This window comes from Dipodomys merriami, unplaced genomic scaffold (assembly GCF_024711535.1).
Source record: "Dipodomys merriami isolate MVZ:Mamm:240054 unplaced genomic scaffold, mDipMer1.0.p SCAF_2842, whole genome shotgun sequence".
NCBI classification, from domain to species: Eukaryota; Metazoa; Chordata; class Mammalia; order Rodentia; family Heteromyidae; genus Dipodomys; species Dipodomys merriami.
This window is the reverse complement of record NW_027204318.1, coordinates 16,701-30,427: the sequence shown is the minus strand read 5'-3', so window position 1 is coordinate 30,427 and position 13,727 is coordinate 16,701. Positions and strand designations below refer to the sequence as shown.

General features: G+C 47.0%; 1 protein-coding gene across 2 annotated transcripts; it reads left to right on the top strand.

Moving 5' to 3' along the window:
• Positions 1-439: 439 nt before the first annotated feature.
• On the top strand, positions 440-13,589 carry LOC138838603 (ubiquitin carboxyl-terminal hydrolase 49). Of its 2 annotated transcripts, none has more exons than XM_070037996.1 (5): positions 440-1,965; positions 3,492-3,696; positions 8,350-8,458; positions 8,956-9,161; positions 12,931-13,589. In XM_070037996.1, exons 1-5 carry the CDS (start codon positions 622-624, stop codon positions 12,957-12,959), a joined length of 1,893 nt encoding a protein of 630 aa, XP_069894097.1. In that variant the 5' UTR covers positions 440-621; the 3' UTR covers positions 12,960-13,589. The 2 variants fall into 2 exon arrangements, with proteins under 2 accessions (XP_069894097.1, XP_069894096.1); XM_070037995.1 differs by having other exon boundaries at positions 10,167-13,589.
• The last annotated feature ends 138 nt before the right edge of the window (positions 13,590-13,727 follow it).

Below are 13,727 nucleotides of genomic sequence, written 5' to 3'. Positions count from 1 at the left end.
CCTGAGCTGCTTTTGCTCAAGGACTGTGGAATCGAACCCAGGGCTTCCTGCATGCTAGGCAAGCACTCTACCACTAAGCCACCTTCCCAGCTATTTGGAGGTTGCTAACTTTGGTCATGGCTTGACTCAAACCGGGATCCTCCCAATTCCTGCCTCTTGCATAGCTAGGATTATAGGGTTGACAGTACACCGGGTTACCTGGTTAGGTTTGTTTCATTCTTTTCTGACCTATCCTTTCACTAAAGAAAATGAAAATATGCCCACGTATTCCACAAAATGTAAACATTCTTTTCAAAGGGACAAACATGTTACTTAAAGTGAGGCTCATCGGAAGCGAGATGTACAGAAGGCTTTCTGTAGCCTAGCTTTCCCTGGTGCTACGTCTCTGCTTGGAAACACCTTGTGCTCAACCTGAGTGTGCCTTTTTGTGCAAGGCGCTCAGCTGTGAATTGGAAATGGGGTGATTTCAAAGGAACCGATTTTGAGTTGAAAACGAATGGCTCTTAAGTTGGAATGCCCATGGCAACAGCCCCTCCGGTGGGAAGCTATTTTGCTTAAAGAATTCTTTTCCTTTTGGGGGGGTCGCTGTGCCAGGTTAAAAGCGTGGCGACTACGCGAGACATGGATAGATGCAAACATGTGGGGCGGTTACGGCTCGCCCAGGACCACTCCATCCTGAACCCGCAGAAGTGGCGCTGCCTGGAGTGCGCCACCACCGAGTCGGTGTGGGCGTGCCTCAAGTGCGCGCACGTGGCCTGCGGCCGCTACATGGAGGACCACGCGCTGAAGCACTTCCAGGAGACCGGGCACCCGCTGGCCATGGAGGTCCGGGATCTCTACGTGTTCTGCTACCTGTGCAAGGACTACGTGCTCAACGACAACCCCGAGGGGGACCTGAAGCTGCTGAGGAGCTCGCTCCTGGCCGTGCGGGGCCAGCAGGACCGGGCCGGGCGCGGGAGGACGCTGCGCTCCATGGCTTCGGGCGAGGACGCGGCCCTGCCCCCGCCGCCGCGCGCGCCTCACGGACAGCCGCAGATGCTCACGGCGCTGTGGTACCGGCGCCAGCGCCTGCTGGCCAAGACGCTGCGGCTGTGGTTCGCCCGGAGCTCGCGGGGCCGGGCCAAGCTGGAGCGTCGGCAGCAGGAGGAGGTGCTGGAGCGCAAGAAGGAGGCGGCGCGGCAGCGGCGGCGCGAGGTGAAGCGGCGGCTGCTGGAGGAGCTGGCCAGCGCGCCCCCGCGCAAGAGCGCGCGCCTGCTTCTGCTCGCGCCCCGCCCCGCCGCGCCCGCCGCGCCCGCCGCCCTGGCCACTGCCCGCCGCGCCCCCGCCGCCGCCGCCGCCAGCCCGCTCAAGCCTCGCCGCCAGCCCACCGTGGCCCCCGGCGTCACAGGCCTGCGCAACCTGGGCAACACCTGCTACATGAACTCCATCCTGCAGGTGCTCAGCCACCTCCAGAAGTTCCGGGAGTGCTTCCTGAACCTCGACCCCTCCACCACCGAGCACCTCTTTCCCCAGGCCACCAATGGCAAGGCTCCGCTCCCTGGCAGGCCGGCCAGCTCTGCCACCCAGCTGTCGGCCAGGAGCGACCGGGTGGAGGGCCTCTGCTGGAACGGTGGCGCGTCCATCAGCCGGAGCCTGGAGCTCATCCAGAACAAGGAGCCCAGCTCCAAGCACATTTCCCTCTGCCACGAACTGCACACCCTCTTTCGAGTCATGTGGTCTGGGAAGTGGGCCCTGGTGTCGCCCTTCGCGATGCTCCACTCGGTGTGGAGCCTCATCCCCGCCTTCCGCGGCTATGACCAGCAGGACGCACAGGAATTTCTCTGCGAGTTGCTTCACAAAGTACAGCAGGAACTCGAGTCCGAGGGCTCCACGCGCCGGATCCTCATCCCCTTCTCCCAGAGGAAGCTCACCAAACAGGTCTTAAAGGTGGTCAACACCATATTTCATGGGCAGCTGCTCAGTCAGGTAAGTGTACACTCACCCCAGCCCCGGCTCTGCCCAACACAATCAAAGAAGCTTGGAGGAAGTTTGGCTTCCTGTGAATGGCTCCCCACATGCCCAGCTAATGAGTATGGCCAAACGTTTTAGGGGATTATGCATATTTGAGGGTGCCCACTGTACCATACACTGTGTTGGCCTTGTTGGTGAACTTGCCTGCCCTTCCTGAACAGATTTTTGGTTTCACTGGCCACACATGGTATGTTCAGTGAATGAAATCATGGATAACCCACTATTCCGGTTGTATAATTACTCACTGTTGCCATCCCCCATCCTTGAGCCGCTTTTAGGAAACTGAACAGAATTTGCCTGTTACCTTGATGCCATAGTAGCTGTTGGACATTCTTTTCCATCACCTACAGGAGGAGCAGTGTGGCTCGCCTGCCAAAAGTCTAAACAAGCCTCCTTCCTGTACCCTGTCACCTTTCCTGAATCTGTGACCAGCAGTAACCTAGGCAAAGATTTCTAGCGAAAACAGGAGGAAAGAAAAAAATTTATATAGATTTTAAAAGTAGGGGCAGGCAGCTTTGAAGACAATCGTTTCATACCTTGACTTTTTAGAGTTTTCAAAGACTGGTAGGTTGGGAAGAGAAAGTTTATTGAGGCTTTTTTTTTTTTTTCAAGCATGGGAAGTGCATCTGGGAAAGTTGTAAATGTGAGGAAGTCTGAGGTATGGTGCTGCAAGAAGCCAGGGCAAACAGGCAAGTTGGCCGCATGAAAGGGCCAAGTTAAGGGGCTCTTGAGAGCAGAACCTGCCCCCATCCATGCTGCCACCCTAACCTGCAGTGTGTGCTGCTCAGCCTGCAGTAGAGAGCACACTGTGAGAGGAACCTGGTGGGTGAAATGTTGTCTCTGTGGTTTCTCTAATATGTAATTAGTGTCACATGGTTAGAATGTGTATCACATTTTAATACTCCAGTTCTTTAAGAGAGTGTGTGTGTGTGTGTGTGTGTGTGTGTGTGTGTGTTTTTCTGGCACCAGGGTTTGAACTCAAGACCTGGTACTCAGCTTTGCTTACTTAGCTGGTACTCTAGCATTTGAACTATGCCTCCAACTCATGTTTTGCTGGTTGTTTTGGAGATGGAGTCATAAATATATTTTTCTTCCCAGGCTGGTTTCAAACCACAATCCTCCTTTCAGTAGTCTTGAACTAAGGGCCTGAGCATGCTGTTCCTGAGCTTTTATGTTCAAAGCTAGTGCTCTACCACTTGAGCCACACCTCCATTTTTGGCTTTTTTGGAGGTTAATTGGAGATAAGAGTCTCTCAGGTTTTCCTGCCTGGCCTGGCTTTGAACTGTGATCCTCAGATCTCAGCCTCTGAATAGCTAGGATTATAGGCGTGAGCCACCAAAGCCTGGCAATACTATGGTTTTTGGTTTTTGAAAATTATCCACTTAGTTTTGGTAGTAATATGTTTTTTATAAAGCAAGCAAAATTATATGTGTGAAATATGGAAATTATAGATAATATGCAAACCAAACTTTTTATTCTAGGTCACATGTGTATCATGCAATTACAAATCCAATACCATTGAGCCCTTTTGGGATCTGTCCCTGGAATTCCCTGAACGCTATCACTGCATAGAAAAAGGGTTTGTCCCTTTGAATCAGACAGAGTGCCTGCTCACTGAGATGCTGGCCAAGTTCACAGAGACAGAGGCGCTAGAAGGGAGAATCTACGCTTGTGACCAGTGTAACAGTAAGTGCTGGGTGGAGAACTGGGCAGAGGGGGAGGGGGGGGCAACTGGAATGTCATTTGAAGGTGCTTCTAAGTTGTCTTTTAAAGGCTTTTCCCATTTTCTGAAAATAAGCAATATAGACTCACTTGTTTTACAAACAAAGATCTAGGGCACAGGTGGTAGCTCATTTAGAACACTCCGTTAGGCACCGTGCTTATTACCTGCAAGGTCTGAGTTCATCCCCACCACCGCAAAGTCAAGGAGGAGGGTCAAAGTTGGAACTGCTTTGTCCTCTCCTGACCCACATCACTTTTTATTTTGGGTTGAGAATATTAGTGCTTAACTTCACAATACAACACAGACTGTGCTACAGGTCCATGTAGTCAAATGCACATGGCTCATTCCAGGGATGTGATATCAGAGAAGCCTAGATGTTATAACTGCAGAAGTGATGCTAACAATTGCTACAGCAGGAGCAAGGCAGCAGATCTCAAGGTGCTCAGTGGCAGTTTCAAAGACACTTTCTGTGTTTCGTTTTCTCTCACATGCTTGCAAGGCTGGCACTTCACAGAAAGTCATAGAGAAGTATTTCTGTATTATTTCCTTAATTTTAAATTAGGTTACCCTGGGCATCTTATGTAGTTTCTTCTGTCTACTAACACTTGATGCTTCTGCTAACCCAGCCTGCTCAGAAGAAATGCAGGGCAAAAATGTAGAAGCACATATTTAGTTTTTATGGCATACAAACATTTGGAAACTAAAGACATAAACTTAGGCTAGGAATGTGGCCTAGTGGTTCAGTGCTTGCCTAGAATGCATGCTGCCCTGGGTTCAATTCCTCAGTACTACATACACAGAAAAAACAGGAAGTGGTGTTGTGGCTCAAGTGGTAGAGTTCTAGCCTTGAACAAAAGGGGTCAGGGACAGTACCCAGGCCCTGAGTTCAAATCCCATGACCAATCAAAAATCTTAATACATTAACATTTCAAAGTATTTTTGCACATTAAAAAATACTAAATTGTAGGAAACTTACCTATGAAGAATCAGGACCCAAAAAAATCATACTTTATATCTTTTTTTGTGTGTGTATCAGTCTTGGGCCTGAACTCTGGGCCTGGGTGCTGTCCCTCAGCTCTTCAGCTCAAGGCTAGCACTCTACCAGTTGAGCCACAGTGCCACTTCTGGCCTTTTCTGTTTATGTGGTGCTGAGGAATTGAACCCAGGGCTTCATGCATGCTAGGCAAGCACTCCTACCACTAGGCTAAATTCCCAGCCCCCACTTTATATATTTTTGCCATCTTAAAAGCTGAAATATTGGCCAGGTGCCAGTGGCTCACACTTGTAATCCTACTGTGCATAAAATTAAAATGTTATACTTGACTAAGTATAAATTTACCTGTCCTGCTGCTCCATTTTGAGATACCTAGATGAGTTAAATTGGAGTAACCCCAGGGATGGTAGCTCTCATCTGTGATCCTTGCTACTTAAGAGTCTGAGATCTGGAGGATTACAGTTCAAGGCCAGGCCAGGCAAAAAACAATTCAATAGATATCTTCTAAAGTAACCAGCAAAAAACAAGACTGGATGTGCAGCTCAAGTGGCCCTGAGTTCAAACCCCAGTACTGCCAAAAAAAAAAAAAAAAAAGAAAGAAAGAAAAAGAAAAAAGAAAAAATTGTTTTATTAGAGCAATTTTTTTCTTGTCGGGGGGTCCATCCTGGGGCTTGAACTCCAGGCTTAGGTACTGTTCCTGAGCCTCTTTGTGCTCAAGGCTAGCGCTCTACCACTTGACACAGTGCTACTTCCGGCTTTTTCTGAGTAATTTATTGGAGATAATAGTCTCATGTACTTTCCTACCTGCACTGGCTTTAAACCACCATTCTCAGATCTCAGCCTCCTCAGTAGCTAGAATTATAGGTATGAGCCATCAGGGCCCAACCAAACCTATTTTTTTAAAACAGTAATTCATAAAGCCTTTCTCTTGCAAGGAACAAAAATATATTAACAATTTTGTTATTCTTGGATATGACAAATTAGGCAAGAAATAACTCTTACTTGGTTTTACAGTTAAGGCTTGTTTTTTTCAGTTACCCTGTGTGCCAACTCCTCAGGATTGCTTTAAGCAGGTGCAAATAATGGCAGGGAAGGAAAGCTGTGGTGAGGGGATGGGCTGCACTGATCTATTGCATGTGATGTTTTGGAATGTCTTGTCTTCTGCCTCTCTGCGTCCACCTTAATCACACCAGGACAAAACTGATCAATCTCAATTGAACCAGTAATCCCTTTTCTTTTGTGAATTTCATTTAAGGAAAACAAAGCCTGGGTTATACATTATTTTCATCTGGGCTCATACACTCCCTCTGCTGGCCGTGCCAGTCACTGCCAGGTTCCCAAACAGCTGAAATGATTTTCAGAAATCCTGGAAATGGAAAACAGGACTCCTCTCTAACGCTCCTGTCCCCACCTGTTCAGATTGCATGCTGGCTGCATACTCTTGATGCAGTCTGCCATGAGCAGTGACACCTCCACCTTCTGTTGTCATAGAAGGCTGTGACAAATCATCAGAAGAGACTTGGAATTAGTGGCTATATCCATCATACACTGAGACCATGATAGCAATGGTTGAATGAACAGGCATCTCAGTGGACCACTAATTGTATATTTTTAACCATTTACCTCTTTGATTATCAGTAAATGATTAATTATAGAGGCTTGTGATGGGAACGAAAGAAAACTTTTTTTCCATTGTTTATTTGCTAAATATTAGAAATGCATTCCCTGCTCCCCCCCCTCTTTTTTTGTTCCAGTTTTGGGACTTGAACACTGGGTGGGTGCTGTCCCTGAGCTTTCTTCAAGACTCACAGCTTTTTGGTAATTAATTGGAGATCAGAGTCTCATAGACTTTCCAGCCTGGGTTGGCTTCGAACTGCAATTCTTAGATCTCAGACCTTGGCCTCCTGAGTAGCCTGACATGAGCCACAAGCACCTCACTACCTTTTCCCTTTAGAAACAAAATTAGTGTCAAGAACACAGCTTCTGTGTCGGACTGAATGAACTTGTCTAGGCTACCAGCCTTTCCCATATGTCCAGGAGTAACACTTTTTTCTAAGAAGCAGGTTTAAAAAACCTGGCTGCTGGGTGCTGGTGGCTCATCCGTGTAATCCCAGCTACTCAGGATGCTGAAATTTGAGGATCTTGGTTCAAAGCCAGCCCAGGCAGGAATGCCCATGAGACTCATCTGATCACCAATAAACCACCAGAAAACTGGAAGTGGCACTGTGGCTCAAGTGGTAGAGTGGTAACCTTGAGCTAAAATGCTCAGGTACAGCACCCAGGCACAGAATTAAAGCTCCACGACTGACAAAAAAAAAAAAAAAAGTATGGCATAAAAACAACCAAGGTTTCTTTTCTAAATATTTGTATATGTTGCATGCAAACCATGCTGAATTTTGTTTAAATATCTTGTTGCTTTAATTAGCATACATTAATTATGCAAGGAGGGAACTATATTTCTATACATGTATACTATGTATTCTAGTCAGTGTCACACCCTTTCTACATTTTGTCTTACCCACTTCCTAAATCAATTTCAGTACATTTTGTTGTTCCACTTTCATACATGGAAATGATCTACTTCATTCCTATTCTTTCATCCTCCTTGTTAGTGCAGCCCCCTCTCACAGTCCTTTAGTCCTGAGTATTGAATATGTGCATTACTCTCCATTTATTGGTGAAGGGAATTGAGGTTCAGATTTTTTAATAACTTATCATTTAGTACACCATAGCTGGGAGGAGGAACTAGAGTTAGGCCTAACGCTTTGTAAATTATATCACAGGGCCTCACAATTTAAGTGGGATCTATACAGACATAGAACCCTGGCCTAGGCTGCTTTGCCTGCAAACTGTTGGAGTAATCATCCATTATACTACCATCAATAAATCAGGACATCTGGAGTGCACCAACCCGAGCCCATACCAACAACACACTTGTTTTTAGCAAAAATTTGACAGTAAATATATGAGGATTCGATTTGGTTGCTTGTTGCGAGTTAGAGTGAGATATATTTGTATTTTTCTGTTAAGTAGAAGTCTGGAGGGCATTCAGGGGCTGGAAGGGTGGGGGCATGCTCTTCAGGACCCCGACTCCTTTCTGTTTTATTGTCCTGTTGTACTGCAGAGCTTCTGTTCCCACTCAAGGTTACCTCAGGTTCCCAAAAACATTCTAGGAAACTGGGAAGAGCAAAAGGATGCGCTGCCTCCCCGCCCCTCCACCTGCCCCCCTCCCATCCTAGGCTTGAACTCAGGGCCTGGGTGCTGTCCCTGAGCATCTTTGTGCTCAAGGCTATGAGCCACATTGCCACTGCCAGCTTTTTCTGAGACGTTTATTGGAGATAAGTCTCACAGACATTTCTGCCCAGGCTGGCTTGGAACCATGATCCTCAGATCTCAGCCTCCTGAGTAGCTAAGGTATAGGCATGAGGCACTGGTGCCTGGCAAAGGGATGCATCTTACAACTGAACCAGCCCTCTTTTCTGATGATAGGTGACAGGGTTGGGGTTTGAATTCAAGGCCTCACTAGGCAAGCCCTCCCTGCCCCAGCCACTGTTTCTGTCATAACTATGAAAAAAATAAGACACCTCACAACCTATGTCTTATGCCTTCCCAAACCGTGTAGGCAAACGACGAAAGTCCAATCCAAAACCCCTTGTTCTGAGTGAAGCTAGAAAGCAGTTAATGATCTACAGACTACCTCAGGTCCTCCGGCTGCACCTTAAGAGATTCAGGTGAGCTTCTACGGGGACTTCCAGATGGCTGTGAGCTATGGGAATAGCTGCCGCAAAGGCCTCTTGTGTTGGGAGGAGAAATCTGCTCTTGAGATTTGGAGCTTTCCATGGAGACTGAATGGTTCACACCGAAAAATGGGCAAATCAGTACTAGAGCCAGCAGACTGGGCTTTGCTCTGTGGGTCTGTTTCATGCCTGTACTGATGTCTGCGCCTAAACTCTTCTAGCTGTGCTTTGGCCATGTAGATTTATCTTTAGGATGAAGTATAATTTGTGAGAAGTTGGCAGGCAGTGATATAAACTGATTGCCGGCTTATGGATTTCTAGGTTTGAATATTTTATAGAAAATTCACAACAAATGCATTGGGTATTTCCATTTTATTAATGGGAAAACCAGAACTGAAAGGTCGAGTTTACTTGGTTCCCTGTTTTACCTAACTCTCCTTCTGCTCACATGTGCCAGTCTTAACTAGTAAGAAGTTTCTGTCACATTCTAGGTGGTCTGGCCGTAATCATCGAGAGAAGATTGGGGTCCATGTCGCCTTTGACCAGGTATTAACCATGGAACCTTACTGCTGCAGGGACATGCTCTCCTCTCTTGACAAAGAGACCTTTGCCTATGATCTCTCCGCAGTGGTCATGCATCACGGGAAAGGGTTTGGCTCAGGACACTACACAGCCTATTGCTACAACACAGAGGGAGGTGCGTGCGCTTTACTCTGTGGGGTGGGGGACACGGAAAAGGGTTGGTGTGTTCACATTTTATGCTTTCCTTTTATTTCTATGCCCTGGGTCACCTAGAGGGAAGTTATGTACATTCAGATCCAGTGAAAATAATTATGAATGTTGGTTTCCAGTTTGGGATATATACCAAGTAACCACATAATGTGGTTCTAAGAATTAAAAGGAACTGGCTCAGGTAAAGTGTTTATTAGATCCATGCCTGCTCAGTGTTGAAGTGTAGAGTTGTCAGCAGCACTGGTTATTAATCATTTCCCCATCCCTGTGGTTGTATACTTCGGCATTCTCAGCTTCCTCCTCAGTTATGAATGACCAGTAGCACCTGTGCAAACTCATGGAGGCATGCTGCAAATTGCACTAGCCTTGCTTGCCATAAAGATGAGGACTATCACGGAGTCCTTTCTGTGTCCTGACTGACCACCTCCCTTACTCTGGGGCGTGGAGGGATGCCGGGGCCCCTCCAGAGGAGCTTACAGCCCTTGTCCCAGGGTGGAGCCTCCCACCTACTGCCTTGAGACAGATGAATGGCAGGTGGCTTTCCAGCAGTGCCCTGATCTTGAACCCTTCAGCCCTTGGGGAAGCCAACAGCTACCTCTCTTATCCTCTAGTTCCCATTACCTCTCCCTGCTATTTCCGTTTTCTCCACCTCTCCTCATAGCTTAGTCCCTTATATCCTGGCTGTCTTTGTGGCCGTTATAATGGACAATGAAAAAGCCCAGTAAGATGAGGATGGAAATTACACTGAGTTGATACTATAAGCAGTCTTTGTTGTCAGGTTTGGTGGGGCAGAAGCCAGTGATTATGATGAGGAGCCTGGTTTCCTTCACTTGTCCTTTCCCTCCTCAGTGGTCAACGTGCAGCAATCTCCTGTGCTCCTCTCTCCCCTTTTTCATCTCCTGGGTCTGAAGCTGACTAGAAATATAAATTGGGTAGTTATTTTCTCTCTTTCTCTCCTTTGGTTTCCTAGGTTTTTGGGTTCACTGCAATGACTCAAAGCTGAATGTATGCAGTGTGGAGGAAGTGTGCAAAACCCAGGCCTACATTCTTTTTTACACTCAAAGAACAGTGCAGGGAAATGCAAGACTCTCAGAACCCCAACTCCGAGCTCAGGTGCAGTCCAGCAACAAGGATGAAGGCAGACCACAGACATTCCCCTGACTGGGAGGCGTATAAAGACTGCCTTGCTTTGACTCTATTGATGTCCACACATCTTTCCTCTCATAGGAAATAAGGCCTACTACAAGAGCAGATTACTAGGTTTGCCTCACTGAGTCTAGAGTAGAAGTGATTCCTGTCCTGTCAAAATTTGTAGTCACTTTGTGTTGAATGCATTTGGAAATTCCCTCCTTTCATAAAACACCAAAAGGAGTAACTTCTATGGAGACTTCCATCATTGCTCTGCATATGATGAGGATCTGGGTAGAGGAAGGGGTGGACGTGTGTTGGCAAGCCAGCCAGGAGAATGTCCATGGCCTCTGTCCATTACATGAGGCCCCTACTAGTCAGGACCTCCTCATAGCACCAGAAAAATGCTCTCCATATGAGCAGTACTGGACAGAGCCTGTGAAGAGGGGTGCTGGGCCAGCAGCTTGCGGGATGGGATGGTTCCTTTTTAGAGGGTAGCAGTTGAAGAGTAGGAAGAGATGCATGGAGTTTCCACGGGCAATGCCCTCCCTGGCTGGGCTGTCATCTAACCATTCCACACTTCCTTTCAGTGCAGGCACAGTTCATATAAGCAGACTTGAACATGTTCTTTGTTGTATGCTGAGCCAAAGGCACTGGCTCTCCCAGCGTGTAGCAGATCCCTGCTTCAGGTCTAGGGCAAGCTTGTGTTTTGCTTTCAGCTAGTCTGTGGTTCATTGTCTGAGGCTTCCTCAAGGTGCAGTGAGGGTGGGAGGCCTTTTCTGAATGTCTGCTCCCTGCTCTCCCCTTGCTGTGGCATGTAGCTTCTCTCCTGCACCCAGAGAGCTAAGGTATTGGTGCTCCCAAGGGCCTGGACATTGCTTAGACTCCATTCCTATGTGCCTATCTATTGTTGAAGGCCCTGGCCTGTTCCCTTCCCAGTCTGCTACTCTACTGTGGCTTTATCGACCTGTCCCCAGTCCATCATGAAAGCCAGCAAGAGGGCCCTGTCCTTTACTGTAGTACTTGATTGGGTCCATTTTTCAATGATGCCCAAACAAGCCCTTCCCGTCAGCGCCACCCCACTTTGTAGCGCATCACTGAGGGCAGTGAGGGCAAAGCCCAGGCTCATTGCAGTGGCTGTGCAGTGAGCCCCATGCACCCCTCCCCCCCATGCATGCTCACTAAATTTGTTAATGCTTCAATACAGGTAGAAGTGCTTGAAGGGAGTAGATGTGGAGGAGTCTGGGTAGAATAGACACAAGAAGGGCAGGGCTGAAGGAGGAGGGTTCTAGCATTAGCAATTTTGATGAGCCACATTTCCCAGGCACCTGTAGCATTTGCTGTTTACATCATTTGCAATAAACTCTTCCCTAGGACCTGCCAGAGAGCACTGAGACATGAAGAGACCCAGACAGAAAGTGGCTTACCCTGATCAGGATGGAGTGACTATGTTTTAAATTGAACTTGCTTTTTCCAACACTGTGAGGTTTCTATAATATTTAGCTTTTATTTGGAAGCGAGAGCGTATGGCATTTTTATGCTGTTTGGTTTATAGTATCTACTGCAGGCTTCTCTGGGTGATGGTTGCCTGTCTGGGCTTACCCTCCTGGACACTGTTTTAAAGTGTTCCAGCTGCCCATGCTGCCAGCCTCTGATAGGAAGCTGTGCTCCTGAGGTCCACATTTCTAAGTTGGCATAACAGGTGATCACTTATTAGGGCAGTTGGAAAGCCATTAACAATAAACTCTCCAGGTGTGGTGGCACACACTTGTAATCCAAGCACTTGGAAGGCAGAAAGATTGTGAGTTCAAGGTCAGCATGAGTTACATAGTGAGACCTTATCTAAAAAGTGAGAACTTTTTAAAAAGTGAGAATTAAAAGGAAAGGAAACAGAATGGCACCTCACCTGGAATCAGTTTACTAAATACTAGAAAGAGAACTTTAAGATAGAGAATTCAAGCTGGGCGCTGGTGGCTCATGCCTGTAATCCTACTACTAAGGAGGCTGAGATCTGAGGATCGCAGTTCAAAGCCAGCCTGGGCAGGAAACTCCGTGAGACTCTTATCTCCAATAAAAACCACCAGAAAACCAGAAGTGGCACTGTGGCTCAAGTGGTAGAGTGCTTGCCTTGAGCTGAAGAGCACAGGGACAGTGCCCAAGCCCAGAGTTCAAGCCCCACGACAGACAAAAAAAAAAAAAAAAGATAGAGAATTCATCTTTGCTGTCTACAGGGAAATACTTAAACCACAAAAATGTAATGGAACGTAAAAAGCTTCAATTTTAATCTTCAAATCATATCAGTAGATTAAGGATTTTGTAAAATTAAAAGGAATGCTAATTTAGCTGAGCCATGTTATCAAATTAATAGTTACTTAAAATTAGTTGGAATAGAAATAAGCATCAGTATGTCCACTGTCGTGAAGGTACCCTCTGCAGTCAGGAAGCCCTCAGGTACCAGAGGCAGCAGCACTGCACATGTAGGAAGGTGCTATTCGGGGAGATTTTTACGACAAGAGTTCTCTACTGTGTATGTCAAGGTTGTAAGGAAAGAATGTTCCTCTTCCTTTCATTATTTATACATTCTCACTTATTGAAATGTTCTACAGAGCAGAGAATAAAGACAGGTGGAAGTTGAGCACTGCTGCCTGGTCACGCCCATGGTCTCCTGCCCTTCTTTCTGGAGCTGCTTCTCTCCCAGGCAAGTAGTTGAGACTTTAAGGAACGCTTTGTATTTGGCTGGCCTGTTTACTTGCTTCTGTAGCCAGCCAAGATGAATGCACTCTGGCCCTCAAAGATTTCTTACCTCAGTCTAGCCTGCCCCTCAAACCTGTGTTTGCCTCTAAGACTATCAATCCATACTAGTGCAGAAATGCTTAGGAAGGCCCTCAGTGGCCAGGAATGGAAGGTCTTATGAAATGGTAGGCCCACCTCTTGCCAGCTTTGATCTAGCCCCTCTTGGGCTGAGATTGGGAAGGGGAGGCAAGTGCCACACTGGAATGAATTTCCAAATGTCTCTTAAAATGTCATGAACAAAATTGAAAGCTGTAGAAGTGTTAATGTGTCCTATGGACTCAATAGCAGAGTTTTATTTTTGTTTCTAATGGCAAGGCTTCTAGAGTCAATGATTGTATGAGCTCCCTACTCTGGCTGTGCATATAGCTCCATCCAAGTTGCGAGAAGAACGGCTGGTGCGAGCTGACCAGCAGAGGGCGTGCCCCAGCAAACTAAGCCAGGAGAGGGCCACAGAGGTGCAGTGAAAACTTGGTTGGAGAATGAGGGGATGGGGTGGGACAAGGGTGGTGGAGGGAGAGGGAGTTTGTATTACTTACTGATAAAGCTTTGTGAACTAATTTTATACAATTCATAAAATTTGGTGCCTTGTACTCAATTATGGTTTGCATGA

Excerpts from the sequence above, each read along its gene's own strand:
- LOC138838603 (XM_070037995.1), top strand. The coding sequence starts at position 622 with ATGGATAGATGCAAACATGTGGGGCGGTTACGGCTCGCCCAGGACCAC. Across the intron at positions 3,697-8,349 it reads CGCTTGTGACCAGTGTAACA|GCAAACGACGAAAGTCCAAT; the intron begins GTAAGTGCTGGG and ends CAAACCGTGTAG. Across the intron at positions 9,162-10,166 it reads TTGCTACAACACAGAGGGAG|GTTTTTGGGTTCACTGCAAT; the intron begins GTGCGTGCGCTT and ends TTGGTTTCCTAG.